A 21,204-nucleotide genomic window follows, 5' to 3' on the forward strand; every position below is an offset into this window, starting at 1 on the left:
ACCTGGCTAATTTTGCTTATTTTTTGTAAAGATGAGGTCTCACTATGTTGCCCAGGCTGGTCTCAAATTCCTAGGCTCAAGAGATCCTCCTGCTTCAGCCTCCCAAAGTGCTAGGATTACAGGCTTGAGCCACTGTGCCTGGCCAGAAGATATTAAATATTTCAGGAAAAAAAACTGGGTTATATCCATGACCATAAAACTGCTCTGTAGCTACCAAGATACTAGAAGACAATGAAGCAACGCCTTCAAAATTCTAAAGGAAAAGTTATTCGAGTCTAGAATTCTCAATCCTACCCCACTATTAATTTGGTGCTAAACCAGAACAAAGATATTTTTTAGACATGGAATAACTCAAAATATGTATCTCATACACATTTTTTTTTTTTTTAGACGGAGTCTCACTCTGTCGCCCAGGCTGGAGTTCAGTGGCGCGATCTTGGCTCACTGCAACCTCTGCCTCCCAGGTTCAAGCAATTCTCTGCCTCGGCCTCCCAAGTAGCTGGGATTACAGGTGCCCACCACCACGCCCGGCTAATTTTTTGTTTTTAGTAGAGATGGGGTTTCACCATCTTGGCCAGGCTGGTCTTGAACTCCTGACCTCGTGATCTACCCGCCTCGGCCTCCCAAAGTGCTGGGATTACAGGTGTGAGCCACCGTGCCCAGCCTTCATACACCCTTTCTTAGACAACTACTGAGAAAGTACTTCAGAAAAACAGAAAAAAATCAATAAAAAAGAGAAGGAATCCAGGAGAGGAGGGATACAGAACAGATTTATGAAGGTAAGTTCCAGTATGATAGCTTTATACCAGGCCCAGAGAACAATCAGGACAGACTGGGGCAGGATGAAAGATGTGTGAGAAAAATCTCTAGAAAAACAATAAAACCTATAAACTATTTGATGTGTTTAAGTGTTATTAAAAGGAAAAAAAAAAAAAGAACATTGTTAGGTACTTGACAGATCTAGTGGAGCAACTAGGGAATAAAACAGTGATTGGCACCCAAAAACTAAGCAAAAAACCAAACAAGCAATAAAAGACAATTATTAACCCCAGGAAAAATAAAAGGTAGAACATGGAAGAAAAAAGTAGTCATAGTTACCAGTTTGCCCAGCAGTGGAATAACACATACAGTGTTGTAAAATATAGGTGCTGATACTGATTCAATAAAAACTACGACGTTGGCCAGGTGCGGTGGTTCATGCTTATAATCCTGGCACTTTGGGAGGCCAAGGAGGGTGGATCCCTTAAGTCCAGGAATTCGACAGCAGACTGGGCAACATGGCAAAACCCTGTCTCTATAAAAAATACAAAAATTAGCCAGGCATGATGGAGGGTGCTTGTAGTCCTAGCTACTCAGGAGGCTAAAGTGGGAGGATCACCTGAGCTGGGGAGGTCAAGGCTTCCGTGAGCCATGACTGCCACTGCACTCCAGCCCTGAGTGACAGAGTGAGACCCTGTCTCAAAAACAAAACAAGACAAAACAAAACAAACAAACAAGAAACCATGGTGTAACTACTACAGGAAAATCAGGCAAAGGGGAAAAGGGGATATTGGTAACAAAGAGCTAAATTTTTTTTTTTTTTTGAGATGGAGTCTTGCTCTGTCACCCAGGCTGGAATGCAGTGGCGAGATCTCGGCTCACTGCAACCTCCACCTACCTGGCTCAAACAATTCCCCTGCCTCAGCCTCCTGAGTAGCTGGGATTACAGGCGCACACCACCACGCCCGGCTAATTTTTTTTCTATTTTTAGTAGAGATGGGGTTTCACCATGTTGGCAAGACTGGTCAAACTCCTGACCTCAGGCAATCCAACCACCTTGGCCTCCAAGTGCTGGGATTACAGGCGTGAGGCACCGCACCTGGCCCCAAAGAGCTAAATCTTTATCACTGTCCATAATGGGAGTGCAACAAATAATGTCTAAAATTTATAATTCAGGAAATATAATATAAGGTCTTATTTAGAAATATGGAATACTAGCAAAAGCCAGAAAGTAGCTGCTTCAAAGAAGTTGAACTAGGGGTGGGAAGAAAGAGGAAGGCTGCTATTCTAATCATAAGCCTTTTAGAACCTTTTTTAATTTTTTTTAAGAGATAAGGTCTTACTCTGTCACCCAGGCTGGAGTGCAGTGGCATGATCACAGCTCACTGCAGCCTCAAACTTGCAAGCTCAAGCAATCCTCCTGCCTCAGCCTCCCAAGTAGTTGGGACTACAGGTACATGCCACTGTGCCAGGCTAATTTTTTTATGTTTTGCAGAGACAAGGTCTTGCTATGTTCCCCAGGCTGGTCTTAATCTTCTGGGCTCAAGTGATCTTCCTGCCTCAGCTTCCCAAAGTGCTGAGATTACAGGTATGAGCCACCACACCTGGCCTAGAACTTTTTTTTAAAGCTATGTTAACAATGACTCTCTGAGCAGTTAAGTTTTCAAGATGTTTTAATTTTTTTTCTCTTGCCTTGTCTACATTTTCTAAATAATCTTGTATTACTTGTGTAATTTTTTAAAATGTTTTTAAGTGTTGCATTAAAAAAAAACAAAACAAAACCACAGCATAAGTGTTGCAAAATCTTGCATAAATCAGGGACTGAGCTTTGTACTCTCCTTTCAGGGCCTTACCTTTTATCGTAGTCAAAATGAAGAAAGCAATGAGGGTGTTGTTGATGGCACAGGTAGACTTGGCAACACAAGACAAAATCGTGTAAGGATTTAAGAGATAGCTGGGGAAGAACAAACATATTTGGCATTAGTAATCCTGACCAAGGAGCCCTCGCCATTACAGCCAGGAAGTTCCAAGAGATTTACTAAAAGCTTACACAAAGGAAGGCAGCTTCTTAGAAATGAGTTCCCCCAAATAAAAGAGAATACAGCAGGGGTTGAGGCTGATAAGTAAAAGGTACTGAACATGGACTGCCTATTCTGTGCTATGGGGTATATGGAAAACTGTTGTATTTAATCATCACAGAGATCCTGTAACTTGCAATAACATCATTCCAGTTTTGCAGATGAGGAAACATTTGCAGGTGACTTTCAAAAAGCAGCTGAGTCTCAATGGTAAAGGGACTTGCCCAAAATCTCACAAACTAATAAATACATTCAAAATCAGGTCTTTCTAGCTCTATAAATGTTCTTTTTACTATTTTAGATTTCAAAAAATGATAAAATTCTACCAATTCCCACAGAGCCACATATCTTAAGAATAGCTACATTTACCTCTGACAACCAGGAAAGTACATTTTCCTCAGTCAGGTTCCCAAGCCCTGACACAGGTCATGCCAATCCAAGAGTTAAAGCAGCTTAGATGTAGCCTTCTTGGCAGTTAAACAGAATCCACTGAGCCAGACCCCAAGGAAAGAATAAGTATCTACTGAGCTCAACAAGTCAGGTGTTACAGAACTTCAAAGGACATCTAGACCCTCACTAGGAAGGAGTTAATAAGCTGAAACACCTAGTGTTTTCCTGAGGTGGGAAAGAATGAACTGAGAAAATGAATTTGAAATGCTTGTGAGTAGGGAAATCTTAGATAGTCATAACAAATTGTTTGTATTTATTTCTATCCTGCTTCCACAAAGGATTTGAGGCAGCTAAAATCAGAACAAGCCGGGCGCAGTGGCTCACGCCTGTAATCCCAGCACTTTGGGAGGCCGACACAGGCGGATCACCTGAGGTCCGGAGTTTGAGACCAGCCTGACCAACATGGAGAAACCCTGTCTCTACTAAAAATACAAAACTGGCCAGGTGTGGTGGCACATGCCTGTAATCCCAGCTACTTGGGAGCCTGAGGCAGGAGAATCGCTTGAACCCGGGAGGCTGAGGTTGCAGTGAACCGAGATGGCGCCATTGCACTCCAGCCTGGGCAACAAGAATGAAACTCAGTCTCAAAAAGAAAAAAAAAAAAAAAAAAGAGAACAGATAATAAAAAATAGGCTGGGCATGGTGGCTCACTCATACCTGTAATCCCAGCACTTTGGGAGGCCAAAGTGGGTGGATCACTTGAGCTTGAGTTCGAGACCAGCCTAGCCAACATGGCGAGACTCCGCTTCTACTAAAAAAAAATACAAAAAAACCCTTAGCCAGGCATGGTAGTACACACCTGTAGTCCCAGATACTTGGGAGGCTGAGGTGGGAGAATCACTTGAGTCCAGGAGGTAGAGGCTGCAGTGAGCCGTGACTGTACCACTGTACTCCAGCCTGGGTGACAAAGTGAGACTCCATCTCAAAAAAACAAAGAACAGATAATAAAAAATAATAGCAAAGTACAAACAGAAATAAAGAATCGGCCGGGAGCAATAACTCATGCCTGTAATCCCAGCACTTTGGGAGGCCGAGGTGGGTGGATCATTTGAGGTCAGGAGTTCAAGATCAGCCTGGCCAACATGGTGAAACCTCGTCTCTGCTAAAAGTACAAAAAAAAATCCAGGCGTGGTGGGGGTTACCTGTAGTCCCAGCTACTCGAGAGGCTGAGGCAGGAGAACTGCTTGAACCTGGGAGGTAGAGGTTGCAGTGAGCCGAGACTGCACCACTGCACTCCAGCCTGGGCGACAGAGCAAGACTCCATCTCAAAAAAATAAATAAATAAATAATCAAGAGCAAGGAAAACATAAATAAAAGGAGACAGTAAAGGCAATGGAAGGACCACCAAATGGATATTCTACAGCACTATAGTAATCAGCTTCAAATTCGGCTGCGAGTTTCCTGGCAGACAAAGTGAAAAGGTAGACTAGTTACATAATTCTGGTTATCAGATAGGAAGAAACATGCCAGTGTCTCAGGAAGAGATGATGATTATTATTCACAAATAAAGACCTTAAATCCAATACCTCCCACAACTGTGAGATTAGCAGTACTACAGCCAAAGGCCTAGAAATTGCTGGCGGTTTTTTTCAGCAATTACAGACAGGCTTGTTACATAATCTTTAAAGAAACAGCTGCTGCTATTACAAAACTACCCCCAGGACACATGTAAGTCTATAAGAGATTCATAAAGTTGCTAAATTTCTGGTTCTATTAAGGTAGATCCCACCAACATTTCTGAAATACATAGATTAGAACTGATAGTCCAAAACTATTTGGTGGGAAGAAAAAAAAGCCATTTCTAAATAGCAGGTGACGTTCAAGAAGCAGCTGCACAGACATCTAATAGGGAATAGGAAATCCACATACAAGGCAGAAGGTTGAGTAAACTAGTCTCACAAGGCCCCTTCTAATTCTGAAGTTCTAAGGGCATGTTTTTCCATGAGGAAACTTGTTTGTCTTGTTTACTGTATATCCCTAGAAACTGGTATATTATTAATATTCAATGACTATTAGTGGATTGAATAATTATTCACATTTGCCTATCTCAGGAAGATAAATGGGAATAACCCAAAAGAGTACAACTTAATGGTAGCACTGGGTACTCCCTAGAGAATTCTTTCATAGAGCCTCAGTAAGTTCCAGTCTTCCACATGGGTCACCCAGCTGGAATGCATCTGTTTGGCACTTCAGTTTCATGAGCTACAAATGGGGGACTATACTGTACACGAAACATAAGAGCTGCTTGAAATGGCAGCCACATAAAAACCAAACTTTCATTCAATCCATACATCACAATTGCAGAACTTTAGAAACACTGGAACCCAGATCAGCATGGAGTGAAACGCGTTTGTGAAGGGTTTGATTGTACACAGCCCTGTGTGAGTCTTTGTCCCAAGAGAGACAGAATGGCTCTGTCTCTTTTGCTGGCCAGAACAACAGAGCCCAGTTGTGCAACAGAACTACAGCAAATACTTGATGACTAAGATTGCAAACCTCCAAAAATACAACAAACAACATGGGAAAGTCTCATCAGATTTTCCTCACATTTGTTGGCACTAAGTCTTGTTTTGTCAGGGAATACTTACAACAGGGCCACTTTCAAAGGGATGTAACGCATTTCCATAGGGGTCCGGATGAGTTCGGCCACATCTGGGGCATACTGGTCCAGTTCTAGGAGGAGTTTCTGCTTTTTAAACTAGAAAAAAAAAAAAAAAGGAAAAGCTAAAACACATGAAACAATTCACTTCCCATTGTTTTTATGCTGAAGACAAAAGTCCTTTCCATGGCCCACATGGCCCTGCCTGGTCTGGCCCTACCTCTCCAGGCTCATCTCACATTCGGCCCTCCCCATCCCCTTTCTGGGTTCCAGCACCATGAACATGCTGTGTCCCTCCTGTTCCCACACCTTTGCATTTGACCTGGAATAATTTCTTCTTCTCTTTCCCTAGTTAACTCCCACAGTCCTTAGATCTCAGTTAAATCATCACTTCCTTAGGAAGGCACACTTTCCCTTACCACCCCACACCCAGGTAAAATCCCCCTGTTACATATGTTCTTTCACATATGTTCACAGTTAATAACTTTTTCACTTATTTATATGATTGACTAATGTCTGTCTCCCTCATTAGACTAAGAGTTCCATGAGGGCAGGGACCATGTTTATTTGCTTACCATGTATGCCTAACACCTGGCACAGTGGACAAACAATAAATGTCTGTTGAATGGCTAAATGAATGACTTGCTGGCAAAGGAAAGTTCATAGCCATTTGAAGAGTTATCATCAGCGGCCTAAAGACTCCAAAGTTCCATCCATGAAGAAGTATTGTCAAGCAAGGTAGAATGATCCCAAATGTCACAGGATCTTGGGTTATGTTTTATTTCCACAGAGGAGGTATAGAATGGCCATGATGATCAAGAGGAGGAAAGCTGGGTGTGGGTGGGCAGCTGGATAGTTAATAGGGAGTGGGATGGGGGTGGAAAGCTCTTGCCTTCCGCTGATGTGTCCTAACAAGTTCATGGGTGTGTTCCAGAGTGAAAAAAAGGTAGGCAATCTTATAAGCAAACATGGGTCAGAATATAGATGAGAAAGCCTCTCAAACCAAAATCGGTGGCCCTGTTGATTTAATGATCAAAGAATCTCATTTAGACAATATAAAATCAATGCTGCCATCTATCAGAAAACAGAGTATTTCAGAGGAGCCAAGATAGCTGTGGTTAACTGTGAAGGATTAAAAATTTAATGATGTAAAAAGCAGATCACACTAGAAAATATACTGCATTGTGACATTTACATAAAGTTAAAAGCATGTAAAATAATACTATGTGTTGGGGGCCGGGCATGGTGGCTCGTGCCTGTAATCCCAGCACTTTGGGAGGCCGAGGCAGGCAGATCACAAGGTCAGGAGATCGAGACCATCCTGGCTAACACGGTGAAACCCCGTCTGTAATAAAAACACAAAAAATTAGCTGGGCATGGTGGCGGGCACCTGTAGTCCCAGCTACTCGGGAGGCTGAGGCAGGAGAATGGCGTGAACCCAGAAGGCGGAGCTTGCAGTGAGCCGAGATCACACCACTGCACTCCAGCCTGGGTGACACAGCAAGACTCCGTCTCAAAAAAAAAAATAAATAAAATAAATAAAAAATAATACTATGTGTTATTTAGTAACATATATAGTAAAAGTCAAGGCCATGTGTGTGGATGATAACCACTAGATTCAGAAGTGGTACTGGGTAGGAGGGGAAATAGGGAGATGAAAGTATGAGAGAGAGAGAGCTGTAGGAGTAAATTTTTTTCAGCCTGAAAATAGGTTCAAAAGTATGTACTATGCTTTATCTATTTTTGCATGTCTTAGGTCTTTCAAAATCAAAAAAAAATTAACCAAAAAATATTTTTAGAAGACCATCTTTCAGTTTAAACTTGCACAGGTTTAGGTAGAGGCTTAATCTGAAAACCTGAAACAAACTTCAAAAACCTCCCTTTGATCATCTCTGTTCTTTTCACAGTTGGCAGAGTCCAAGTTAAGCGGTGGGAATTATCAATAAGATTTATGGTGCCATTCACAGCTGGGGTTGTTTAATTAAAAGACAAAATATAAACCAAGGTGCTTTTATCACAGAGAAGGGGGCTGGCTCAGCAATCAAGTGCTTAGTGAGGACAGCTGCAGCAGTGGTAGCAGGAAGGAGGCCTCACTAGCTAAGAGGTCTAGAGTTCTGCAGCAAAAACAAGGCCGCCTGGAGTGGGTGAGATCCACAAAGAAGGCTGTGAGAAAGGAATGGAGTTCATCCAGGGGCAGCCAGACAGACAGGTGGGAATGCAGACCCATTCCCCAGGCTGGAAGCCAGCCAGCAGGGCTGCACTGAGAGAAAGAGGCAACTACCCGGGATGTGTACATCCTGGGCAAAGGTGACACTGTGCCAGCAATGGAAGATAAGTACTTCCTTATAACCACAATCTTCTCAAATACTTTAAAACAGAAAGATCTTCTGAAAGGAGTCTCCAGGTGGGAAGGCACACAGATCAGCAATCCCCACATTCTCAGCTTTCTAGTCTCCCTCAGCAGCACAGGCACTATTATGGCTCTCCTCATAGGCCCGATATCAGCTCCCCTAAATGTAGACAAAATCCCTTTTAAAAATCCCTATTGCATCCAGCTAGAGACAGGAAAGTGGCTAAAATCAATGGAAATTTTTAAAATTATACACACGTGCGCACATGCACGCGCACACACACACACACACACACACACACACACCCCCCTTAAGAAAATATAAGTATAAAATGAAGTTAGGGTATATATTAAAATCTGATGATCAATATTTCTAGATACATTCATTAGTCTTGACAATGATAAGATTTAAAACAATGACAGGAGAGATTAAAAGTGATGTGAAGGGTAGTGACCTGGATATCTTACCTTTGTGATCACTAATCGGCTTGTAGACAGATGGTATGCTTTTCCATATGTATGTTATATTAAAAAATCAAAATGTTTTAATTTTTAAAAATCTCCAGGGTAGAGTCTTCCTTTCCTTCCACCCACTCCTCTATACAGCCCTTTCCTTGTCCATTGAAAGATAGGTTTTGCAAGGACATAATTCCCCTACTTCAAATAAAGGGCTTTTTTTTTTTTTTTTTTTTTGGAGATAGAGTCTTGCTCTGTCACCAGGATGGAGTGCAGTGTTATGATCTCAGCTCACTGCAACCTCCGCGTCCCAGGTTCAAGCGATTCTCTTGCCTCAGCCTCCCGAGTAGCTGGGATTACAGGCACCCACCACCACACCCGGCTAATTTTTGTATTTTAGACGGGCTTTCACCATGTTGGTCAGGCTGGTCTTGAACTCCTGACCTCGTGATCTGCCTGCCTCAGCCTCCCAAAGTGTTGGGATTACAGGCATGAGCCACAGCACCCAGCTATAAAGGGCTTTTTCTAATCATTGAAGCTGCATCTACGTTCATTTGGATCCCCAAAAACTATGGTGGGGTCAGGGAGAGGAAACACTCCACCCCTGCCCCTACTCCTCTCCAACTGTTAGCCTCAGCACATTCCAAATTCAGGAGCCTAGCCTCCAAATTTACAACCCTCTAATCATATTAAGGGGACACAGGTTTTTATTACCCATTATCAAACCACCTGCAGCTCTCTTAACATAAATTCTGACTTCCAAACAAGAAGTACCATCTCAGCAAAGGACAGACTAGACTAACATTGTTTTTGTCAAGTGAGATAGATACAAAATGTCATGATAACCAACTGGTCACCATCAGCATTCAGTCCGCAGGCTAACAGCTGGAGAGGGGGTGGGTGTGCAGTCCCCTCTCTGCCCTATAGTTCTCCCGGATGCATCTGTGTGGACATAGTTTCATTACCAAGGATAAAAAGACTCAAATCCCACCAAGATTTAAATACTTCCCAGACTATGTGATATGAACCCTTCTGACAAAGGGAAGAAGATTTAGAGGAAGACATGCTGCTATCCTATCTAAATCAACAGTAGTATGTTAGTATCATCAAAATCTGCCATTTAGAATGAGTTAATTTTTGACAGAGCATACATAAAACTCCTATTCTGATGAAGAAACCTAATGTTCTAATAGTCTGAACTCTAAAAGTGGAAAAACAAAAACGTTCCAAATTCGACTTCAGTCTTGGTAATAACAGAATGTCTTAGTGCACTAAAAACCAGGGTATTGACAACACCGTTTGGCTTTCTCTCTCCCTCTTTAAATCATGCAAAGAAAAAAACCCAAAAATCTCTATATATTTCCAAATAAACTCAGAAATAACAAACAAATTATTGGTGCTCTAAATTAAAGGCATCTCTCCTATTGACATTGAAGCCTGACTTTGTTAGGCAATTAACTGAAACCTAGTTTCATTGCTTCCTCATAAACTATCCCTACCATTAAAAACTGTTTTGTTTTGAGATAGTGTTTCACTCTGTCACTCAGGCGGGAGTGCAGTGGCACGACCACAGCTCACTGCAGTCTTCACCTCCCATGCTCAAGCCATCCTCCTGTCTCAGTCTCCAGAGTAGCTGGGCCTACAGGCACATACCACCACTCCTGGCTAATTTTTTAAAGAATTTTTTGTAGAGAGGGTCCCACTATGCTGCCTAGGCTGGTCTTAAGCAAACAATTGTTTTAACTGGGGAGGGTGAGAGGTTTTTTGATGAGAATTGAGCAGGAAAAAAAAAAAAAATACATATGGCATTAGCATCTAACCAACTTTCATTAAAACACATTTCAGTTTTACATTTTGGTTATAAAGATCTGGGTAATTGTGGTCTTAGATGAAAGCTACCAATCCTGCCTCAGCTATTCATATCTATATCGCACATATATATATCTCATATATATATATATATATATATATATGCACACACACAAGTTTATTTTTTCCCTAGTCTTTTTTTTTTTTTTTTTTTTTAGATTCACTCTCAAAAAGTTTCACTCTGTTGCCCAGGCTGGAGTACAGTGGCATGATCCTGGCTCACTCCAATCTCCACCACCCGGGTTCAATTGATTCTTATGCCTCAGCCTCCCAAGTAACTGGGATTACAGGTGCACGCCATCACACTTGGCTAATTTTTGTATTATTGGTAGAGACGGTCTACCTACCCAACCTATTTCGGAGAACAGAATAGTCACTGCTAATTTATCTCTGAATTCCTCAGCTTATGAATCCTATGCCCAATTATTTCATCTACGGCCCTCAAGAGAATCCTGTTAAAGCATTTCATCTCAGCCCCTAAAGTTTTCAAGATATGCTCCATTAGTTTAAGATATATACTCCCTGGTCTTGGTGATACTAAGTCCCTAAAATATAGTTCTTAATTTTAGGGGAAGAGTCAAAGACCGCACACCAATAACAGCTGTGAACTCTTGGAAACAATGACATGTGCACATACACATATAATTCTTCATACCATTTCCACAGTTTTATAGGCCCATTAAGGCTATAAATGAACCCCAAGTTAAGAACCCTCAGTCTAGATATTTTTTAAAATCTCTCTGGGGTCTAAAATTCTAGAATTCACCAGCTTCATCTGTCACTGATGACCAGTGACACAGAAAAGCAGACTGCTATTTCTGGTTTTATTAGTAACAAAAGCTAAAATGAACCACAAACAGACAATGCCAATGAGATGCAGCCTTATTTCACCCCAGCCTAAATCTTCTCTCTCAGTGGCTCCCAGCCAATTAAGGAGTATTGCAGCCATATAACCACATGGGTAGTACACATGGTTAATCTGTTAACTTTCTCAGACCCCAGGAAAAGAAGAATGGTCCCACTATGCAATTCTCCTTGGCTATTACATATGGATTAAGACTGAAGTTTATATCAGGCATTTAATACATGCCAAATTTTCCAATTAAGATTACTTTCTGCAGGGAGACAGAAATGACATTGAGAATCCAATTTTACCTCAGATAGGCATAACAGTGACTTAAAAGCTGTATTTATCTTCCTATGCAAAAAAAAAGAGTGGTGAAAGACTAGAAGATTTTTAAGGGTCCTCATTAACGACAGGTAATTTAACTGTTGTTCAGCACTACTCCAGAAGTCTGAACTTGCACAGGTGTGTGGATATTAATAGTTATTAATAAGCTACATAGATGAAGCTGGCCCTTCTTTATCTGTTAGTAAAGCTGTCTTGTGGGTTTGGGGTTGATCATTCCAGAGCTGGCTGAATAGGCCAGAAGTTTCACCATCACTTCCTAGCACTTTAAAGCAGCTGGATCCTTAAGTATAAGATCTTTGTAATAACAAAGACCAGAAGGTTACCAAATTCCACCAGCTTTGCTCCACCCACAAACTACTTACCACAACTTTATTGAAGTCCTGGATTGCAAAATACAGGGCAATAGCAGTGAGTGCATCAGTTATCTGTCAAAAGAAAGAGAAGTAATAGGAAATAAAACACAGTAAGTGTAAGAGTACTAGAGTGCTACCAGGGCTTGGAGTTTTGAGATAGTGATGGACTACCAAGTACTGGACTCTTACTATCAGGTAGAACTTCAACCCTCACTTTGACTACCCAAAGATAAAGCCCATTCAGGGAGGGTGAACTGGAAATCCCTGAGGATCAGAACCCATCTAGGTTCACTTCAGTTTAGTGGCCCATATCTGCTCTAGAATTGCAAGATACTTATGTTTTTTGTAAAATGGAAATAATACCCACTGCTTTGCATGCCTAATGTATGTCAAGTGCCTAGCACACAGTAGGTCCTTAATAAATAGCGTTTGTTATAATTACTAAGGAAGACCTCAGTGGGCTTCCCGGGTATTTCTTGACTCAAATTTTCAATCCCAGACAAGTGTTTCAAATTGCTATGCTCTCAAAACATAGACCTGTCATCCCAATTCTGAAGCTTCTCGCCCCTCAAAGCCTCAAGCCTGTGTCCTCTTCTTCCATAATGACTCACAGAATCTCTTGGCAAAATGCTTAGGACAAATTCGGAATGCCCTCCACACTGGCTTCACAATTAAAGCCAATCATAGAATCTCAGAGCTAGAAAATTCAAGACTATATATAGTCCAGAAACCAAATTCTAAAAAGAGTAAGTATTTGGAACTGGTTACACATCAGAAACTATTCCTCACACTTCCATAATACTGCCACAGTTCCATGAATTCAAAGTAAAGACATAAGTTTTTGCTTTTATTTTCTGAGAAACTCCTGAGTTCCTAAGATATGTTTTTTTTTTTTCTTAAAAACAAGATGACAAGCCAGGCACTGTGTCATGTGTCCATAGTCCCAGCAGCTGAGGAGGCTGAAATGGGAGGACCACTTAAGTCCAGGAGTCCAAGACCAGCCTGGGCAACACAGTGAGACCCCATCTCAAAAAAAAAAAAAAAAAAAAAACAGAGAGAGAGAGAGAGACAATAAACCATAAAATTTAAAAATATATACATACCAATTTTATATGGAAGGTTACTTACCATAAACACCAATTCAGCATAGTCAATTAGGAAATGAAAGAGGTATATTATTAATGGAGTCTGCAGAAAAAAAAAAAGACATGTAAAAAAAAATTAAGTTAAACCTTACTATTATCAGTTTCCAGAGTAGAGAGTGGGGAGAAAACTATTATGTCAGCAAACTATTATGCTAGTATTCTCCTTCCTGGAATACTGTTCTATGCCAGCTGGCCAGTGTGCATATAGGGGAGAATAATTTAGTACTGCCGGACCATTTTGTGCTGCTGGGACTATCTGTTGAATTGAGTAAAGGAAATAAAATCTGATGTGTTAAATAACCATTAAAGAATAGTCAACACACTGGCTGGGCGCGGTGGCTCACGCCTGTAATCCCAGCACTTTGGGAGGCCGAGGCGGGCAGATCATGAGGTCAGGAGATGGAGACCACCCTGGCTAACACGGTGAAACCCCATCTCTACTAAAAATACAAAAAAATTAGCTGGGCGTGGTGGTGGGCGCCTGTAGTCCCAGCTACTAGGGAGGCTGAGGCAGGAGAATGGCGTGAACCTGGGAGGCAGAGCTTGCAGTGAGCCGAGATCGCGCCACTGCACTCCAGCGTGGGCAACAGAGCGAGACTCCGTCTCAAAAAACAAAACAAAACAAAAAATAGTCAAGACACTAAAGGTAAGAGGTGAATTGTAGTTCTAAGACATATATAATAGCCGAGGGGAATTCCACAACAGACCAAGATTGCTGATTCCATTTCACTCACAAAATGAGCTTCTTCTGTTCTCTGATAAGTTTGTATAATATTTTTTCTTTATTTATTTTCTTGAGAATAGTTCAGAAAAGATTAATGTTATTTCTTCCTCAAAGATTTGGGAAAATTCACTCACTGTGAAGCCATCTCTGCCTGGATTTTCTTTGAGAGAAGATTTTAAATCACAGATTCGATTTATTTCATAGATAAAACATTCAGATTTGCTGTTTTTACTTTGTCAATTTAGGTAAGTTGTGTTTTTCTAGGAATTTGTCCATTTCATCTAAATTTTCAAGCTTACTGACAAAATTGTTCACAGTATTTCATTTTTTATTGTTTAAGGCAATAAAGTTTCCTACAAGTATGGCTTTAGTTGTATCACACGAGTTTTGATAGTTGGATTTTTTTTGAGATGGAGTCTCACTCTGTCACCCAGGCTGGAGTGCAGTGGTACGATCTTGGCTCACAGCAAACTCCGCCTCCTGGGTTCAAGTGATTCTCCTGCCTCAGCCTCCCGAGTGGCTGGGATTACAGGCGCCTGCCACCACGCCCAGCTAATTTTTGTATTTTTAGTAGAGACTGGGTTTCACCATGTTGGCCAGGCTGGTCTGGAACTCCTAACCTCAAGTGATCCACCTGCCTCAGACTCCCGAACTGCTGGCATTACAGGCAGGAGCCACTGTGCCCAGCCATTTTCTTCAATATCATTCAACTGAAAATATATTCTAACTTCCAGTAACATTTCTTCTTTGAGACTACTTTAAAATGTACCATGTTCAATTTCCAAATACTTAGGAGTTTTCTTTTTTTTTAAGACAGACTCTCGCACTGTTGTCAGGGCTGGTGTGCAGTGGCTCGATCTCGCTTGCTGCAAGATCCTCCACCTCCACGGTTCAAATGATTCTCCTGCCTCAGCCTCCCCAGTAGCTAGGATTACAGGTGCCCGCCACCCGCCCGGCTAATTTTTTTTATTATTTATATATTTATTTTGAGGCGGGGTTTCGCTCTTGTTGCTCATGCTGGAGTGCAATGGCACGATCTCAGCTCATCACAACCTCCGCCTCCCGGGTTCAAGCGATTCTCCTGCCTCAGCCACCACGCTTGGCTAATTCTGTATTTTTAGTAGAGATGGGGTTTCTCCATGTTGGTCAGGCTAGTCTTGAACTCCCGACCTCAGGTGATCCACCCACCTCGGCCTCCCAAAGTGCTGAGAATACAGGTGTGAGCCACCGTGCCCGGCCGTTTTTTGTTTGTTTGTTTGAGACAGAGTCTTGCTCTGTTGCTAGAGAGCAGTGGCACAATCTCGGCTCACTGCAACCTCCACCTCCCGGGTTCAAGCGATTCTCCTGCCTCAGCCTCCGAAGTAGCTGGGATTACAGCCGTGTGCCACTGCACCTGGCTAATTTTTGTATTTTTAGTACAGGCGGGGTTTCACCATCTTGGCCAGGCTGGTCTCAAACTCCTGACCTTGTGATCCACCCGCCTCAGCCTCCCAAAGTGCTGGGATTACAGGCGTGAGCCACCATGCCCGGCCTAATTTTTTTTTTGTATTTTTAGTATTTTTTGTATTTTTAGTTTCCCTATGTTGGCCAGGCTGGTCTCGATCTCCTGACCTCATGATCTGCCTGCCTCGGCCTCCCATTCTTTTTATATTTTCATAATTTCTTTCTGGCTTAACTCTATTGTGGTAATAGAAAATACACTATATGATTGCAATCAGTTAAAATGTGTTATGACTTGCTTAACGGTCCATCATATGGTCAGCTTTGGTAAGTGCTGCAGGTACATTCGAATATGCATATTAACACCTACGGTTGCATTATTCTATATATGACACGCAGGCTCAGTTTGCTAATGATTTGTTCAAATCTTCTATATCCTTATTGACTTTTTTGGTCTGTTTGTTCTTTCACCGACTGAAACAGGTATGTTAAAAATCTCACAGTCAGGCACAGTGGCTCATGCCTGTAATCTCAGCACTTTGTGGGGCTGAGGTGGGAGGATCACTTAAGCCTAGGCATTTGAGAACAGCCTGGACAACATAGTGGAACCCTGCCTCTACAAAATATTTAAAAAATTAGCCGGGTGAGGTAGCATGCACCTGTAATCCGAGCTACTTGGGAGGCTGAGTTGGGAGAATTGCTTGAGCCCAGGGAGGTCGAGGCTGCAGTGAGCCTTGTTTGCGCCACTGCGCCACTGCACTCCAGCCTGGGCAACGAAGTGAGACCCTGCCTCCAAAAAAAAAAAAAAAAAATCCCCACTGTGACTGCCATTTTTGCTTTATATATTTTGGAGCTATGTAATTAGATGCAGTTCTATGTAGAATTACTGTATCTTCTGGGTGCAGTGATCTTTTTATCATTATAAAATAATCATCTCTAGTAAGGTTTCTTGTCTTAAAATATTCTTGATCTGATAGTATAGTTACATCAGCCTCTTTGGGCTGTCGGCATAATACAGTTTTTTCTGTCATTTTACCTTCCACCTTTCTGTGTCCTTATATGCAAAATTTTTTGTTTTTGTTTTTGGGGTTTTTTCCTGAAACAAAGTCTCACTCTGTCGGCCAGGCAGGAGTGCAGTGGCACGATCATGACTCACTGAAGCCTTGACTTCCCAGACTCAGGTGACCCCCCTACCTTACCCTCCTGAGTAGGTGAGACTACAGATGTGCGCCATCACACCCAGATAATTTTTGTATTTTTTGTAGAGACAGAGTTTTGCCATGTTGCCCAAACTGGTCTTGAACTCCTGGGCTCAAGCAATCCGCCTGCCTCAGCCTCTCAAAGTGTTAGGATTACAGGCATGAGCCATGCACCCGACCTAAGATGTGATTGACTGATTGATTGATTGACTGACTGATTTAGAGATGGAGTCTCACTCTGTCCCCAGGCTGGAGTGCAGTGGCGCGATCTCAGCTCACTGCAACCTCCGCCTCCTGCGTTCAAGTAATTCTCCTGCCTCAGCCTCCTGAGTAGCTGGGACTACAGGCACGTGCCACCACGCCCAGCTAATGTTTTATATTTTTAGTAGAGATGGGGTTTCACTGTCTTAGCCAGGATGGTCTCGAACTCCTGACCTCATGATCCGCCCGCCTTGACCTCCCGAAGTGCTGGGATTACAGGCATGAGCCACCGCGCCCGGTCTGAGCATTTTTATTTTGAACTTATGTTCAAAATTACATATGTTTTTCTTTGACTTTCTCCTACTTGGGTTTATAGAGCTTCCTGAATAAAAATCTTAGTAAATGTTGAAAAAAATTTCATCCATAATCTCCTCAAATACTGATTCTGCCTCATTCTGTCTCTTCTTCCATTCTAGAACTCCACTGATGTATAATTTGGGCTGTTTTACTGAGTTTCAGATCTCTTACTTTTTTTTTTTTCTGTGTTTTCTATCCTTTTCTCTCCAAGTTTGAATCTAGGTATTTTCAACAGACTTTATCTTCCCTATTACTAATCTTCTCTTTAGCTTTGTGTAATCTGCTGCTAAATTCATCTATACATTCTTTTTTTTTTTGAGACGGAGTCTCGCTCTGTCATCCAGGTTGGAGTGCAGTGGCGCGATCTCAGCTCACTGCAACTTCCGCCTCCCAGGTTCAAGTGCCCAAGTTCAAGTGATTCTCCCACCTCAGCCTCCCAAGTAGCTGGCATTACAGGCGTATGCCACCACGCCTGCCTAATTTTTATATTTTTAGTAGAAACAGGGTTTCACCATGTTGGCTAGGCTGGTCTTGAACTCCGGACCTTAAGTGATCTACCCACCTTGGCCTCCCAAAGTGCTGGTATTACAGGCATGAGCCACTGTGCCCGGCCCATCTATTACATTCTTTTTTTTTTTTTTTTTTGAGACGGAGTCTCACTCTTGTCACCCAGGCTGGAGTGCAATGGCACGATCTCGGCTCAATGCAAGCTCCGCCTCCCAGGTTCACGCCATTCTCCTGCCTCAGCCTCCCAAGTAGCAGGGACTACAGGCGCCCGCCACCACGCCTGGCTACTTTTTTGTATTTTTGGTAGAGGCAGGGTTTCACCACGTTGGCCAGGATGGTCTCAATCTCTTGACCTCGTGATCCGCCTGCCTCTGCCTCCCAAAGTGCTGGGATTACAGGCGTGAGCCACTGCGCCCAGCCTTACATTCTTAATTTATTATGTTTTCTATTTCTAGAATTTCCATTTGATTCATTTTTTACATACCCTGGTGAAATTATTCTGTTATTTATTTCTTGAACATATTAATCATTGATCATAGCTATTTTATTTTATTTTTTTGGGGGGGGGAAAGGGTCTCACTTTGTTACCCAGGCTGCAGTGCAACAGCACAATCTCAGCTCACCGCAACCTCCAACTCCTGGGCTCAAGCGATCCTTCCACCTCAGCCTCCCAAGTAGCTGGAACTACAGGCACACACTACCACACCCAGCTACTTTTTGTATTTTTAGTAGATACAGGGTTTCACCATGTTGGCCAGGCTGGTCGAATTCCCGGCCTCAAGTGATCTGCCCACCTTGGCCTTCCAAAGTGCTAGGATTACAAGCGTGAGCCACCGCATCCAGCTGATCACAGCTATTTTAAAGTCCAAGTAGTTTGATAACTTCAATATCTAAATCACCTGTAAATCTGTTTTTATTGTCTATTTTTTTCTGTCTCTTATTATGCTTGGTAATTTTTTTCCTTTTCTTTTTTTCTTTTCTTTCTTTCTTTTTTTTTTTTTTTTTTGAGAAGGAGTCTCATTCTGTCATCCAGTCGCAGTCGGGAATGCAGTGGTGTGATCTTGGCTCACTGCAACCTCTGTCTCCCAGGATCAAGTGATTCTCCTGCCTCAGCCTCCCGAGTAGCTGGGACTACAGGCATGCACCACCATGCCTGGCTAATTTTTGTATTTTTAGTAGAGACAGCATTTCACTATGTTGCTTAGGTTGGTCTTGAACTCCTGACCTCAGGTGATCTGCCAGGCTGGGCCTCCCAAAGTGCTGGGATTACAGGTGTGAGCCACCATGCTCAGCCAATGGTTGGTAATTTTTTATTGAATGACAGACATTGTGTATGACAAACTACAGCAGCTTGGATGAGGATATTTTCTTCTGGAAAAGATTTATTTAAGCTGGTAATTACAAAATAGTTGTTTCACTTTAGGGATTGAGCTAATTTGAAGCTGGATTTAGTCTTTGTAAAACTAGTCTATATTGATCTACCCTTACTCCTAGAGTGTAGTCCTTCAGAAGTTCCAGCCTAAAGGCAAGTCCTTCACCAGAGCCTTGTCATTTTGGTTGGTCCTGCACTCAAATTGGTATTTCCCCAGCACCCTGAGACTGCCAATAGCTCTGCTTAGCTTCTTGGTCTCTAGCCAGCCAATTTCTGTTCTGCTTCTCCACCTGTGTCACTTACAAATTGGTAAATGCTTCAAGGACAAAGCAGCTCAGACTGTTTGTATTACTTTTTGTACTTTCCCCTCTGGGATCTTAGTCCCTGGAGTCCTGGCTATCTTGGTACTTTCCAATGCCTTCCAGCAGATGTGATTTTCTATTTTTGCTTTTTTCATATTCATCCTGCTTTTCTAGTTGTTCATGGCAGGTAGGTTGGTCTGCTACTGCAAGCCCATTCACCAATCCACCAGAACCAGAAGGAAGTGCATGACCTGGTTTTAGTGAGCCCATGCTGATGACTGAGGAGCACCTCTTCCATCACTAAACCATATGCAAGAATGTGTCCTATAACATTGTAGAGGTTATTGACAGACTTTTTAGTGAGAACAAGTTAGCATGGTAGCAAGACCAAAGACTTTGGAGTCAGATTCGCATTTAAATCCAGGTTCCAGACAGCTCCGGTGGCTCACACCTGCAATCACAACACTTTAGGAGGCCGAGGTGGGAGGATCACTTGAGGCCAGGAGGTTGAGACCATCCTGGGCAACAAAGTGAGACCCCCATCTCTACCAAAAAAAAAAAAAAATTAGCTGGGCATGGTAGCATTCATCTGTAGTCCCAGTTATATTTGGTTTGTTTTTATTTTCGTTTTTTGAGTCATGATTTTACTCTGTTGCCCAGGCTGGGGTGCAGAGGTATAATCATGGCTCATGCAGCTTAGACCTTCCAGGATCAAGCGATCCTCCTACCTCAGCCTCCTGAGTAACTACAACTACAGGCACATGCCACCACAACCAGCTAAATTTTTTTTCCCCCTGGGGGGAGAAACAGTCTCACTATGTTGCCCAGGCTGGTCTTAAACTCCTAGGCTCAAGCAATACTCCCACCTTGGCCTCCCAAAGTGCTAGGATTACAGACATGAGCCACCGTGCCTGGCCTCAATTTGACAAATTTTGACCTATGTATACATCCATAAAACCATTACAGTCAAGAAACTGAACATATCCATCATTCCCAAGTTTATCAATTTTAATGCTCATCCCAAGGAACCATCTTTGTTTCAGTGATTTTCACTATTAGTTTTGTTTTCTACCCTTTGTTTCTACTCAGATCTTTATTATTTCTTTTAATCTGCTTACTTTGAGTATAATTTTATCTTTTCCTAGTTTCTTAAGGTAGAAGCTGTGGTCACTGACTTGAGGTCTTCTTTTCTAATACAAGCATTTGGCGCTATAAATCTCTCCCTAAGAACTACTTAGTGACATCCCACATATTTTGATGGGTTGTGTTTTATTTTCATTCATTTCAAAATACTTTCTAATTTCCTTTCTGATTTCTTCTTTGATCCATGGGTTAATTAAGAATATGTTACTCAGTTTCTAAATATTTGGGGATTCTCTAGATATCTTTCTGGTATTTTTTATTTAATTCAGTTGTGGTCAGGGAATATATTTTGTATAACTTGAATCCTTTTAAATTTACTGAGCCTTGTTTTATAGACCAGAATGTGGTCTATCTTGCAAATGTTCCATGTACATTTGAAAAGAATTATGTGTTTTGCTGTTGTTGGATGGAGTGTTCTATAAATGACAACTAGGTCAAGTTGGGTTTTTTTTTTTTTTTTTTTTTTTGAGATGAAGTCTAGGTTTGTTGCCCAGGCTGGAATGCAGTGGCACTATCTCCGCTCACTGCAACATCTGCCTCCCAGGTTCAAGCTATTCTCCTGCCTCAGCCTCCCAAGTAGCTGGGATTACAGGTGCACAACACCACACCCGGCTAATTTTTGTATTTTTAGCAGAGACGGGGTTTCACCATGTTGGTCAGGCTGGTCTCAAACTCCTGGCCTCAATCTACCCGCCTTGGCCTCCCAAA

General features: G+C 42.2%; 1 protein-coding gene across 1 annotated transcript in view; it reads right to left on the minus strand.

The window, feature by feature from the left end:
• Positions 1 to 21,204, minus strand: part of PIGU (phosphatidylinositol glycan anchor biosynthesis class U) — a 114,695-nt gene that overhangs the window by 72,187 nt on the left and 21,304 nt on the right. Inside the window, exons 3-6 of the mRNA XM_002830232.4 lie at positions 13,235 to 13,294; positions 12,116 to 12,178; positions 5,876 to 5,985; positions 2,613 to 2,713 (exon numbers count right to left, since the gene is read on the minus strand). Coding sequence (XP_002830278.1) covers positions 2,613 to 2,713; positions 5,876 to 5,985; positions 12,116 to 12,178; positions 13,235 to 13,294 — 334 coding nt within the window. The remainder of the gene's footprint in view (positions 1 to 2,612; positions 2,714 to 5,875; positions 5,986 to 12,115; positions 12,179 to 13,234; positions 13,295 to 21,204) is intronic.

Source organism: Pongo abelii, chromosome 21 (assembly GCF_028885655.2).
Source record: "Pongo abelii isolate AG06213 chromosome 21, NHGRI_mPonAbe1-v2.0_pri, whole genome shotgun sequence".
Lineage (NCBI taxonomy): Eukaryota > Metazoa > Chordata > Mammalia > Primates > Hominidae > Pongo > Pongo abelii.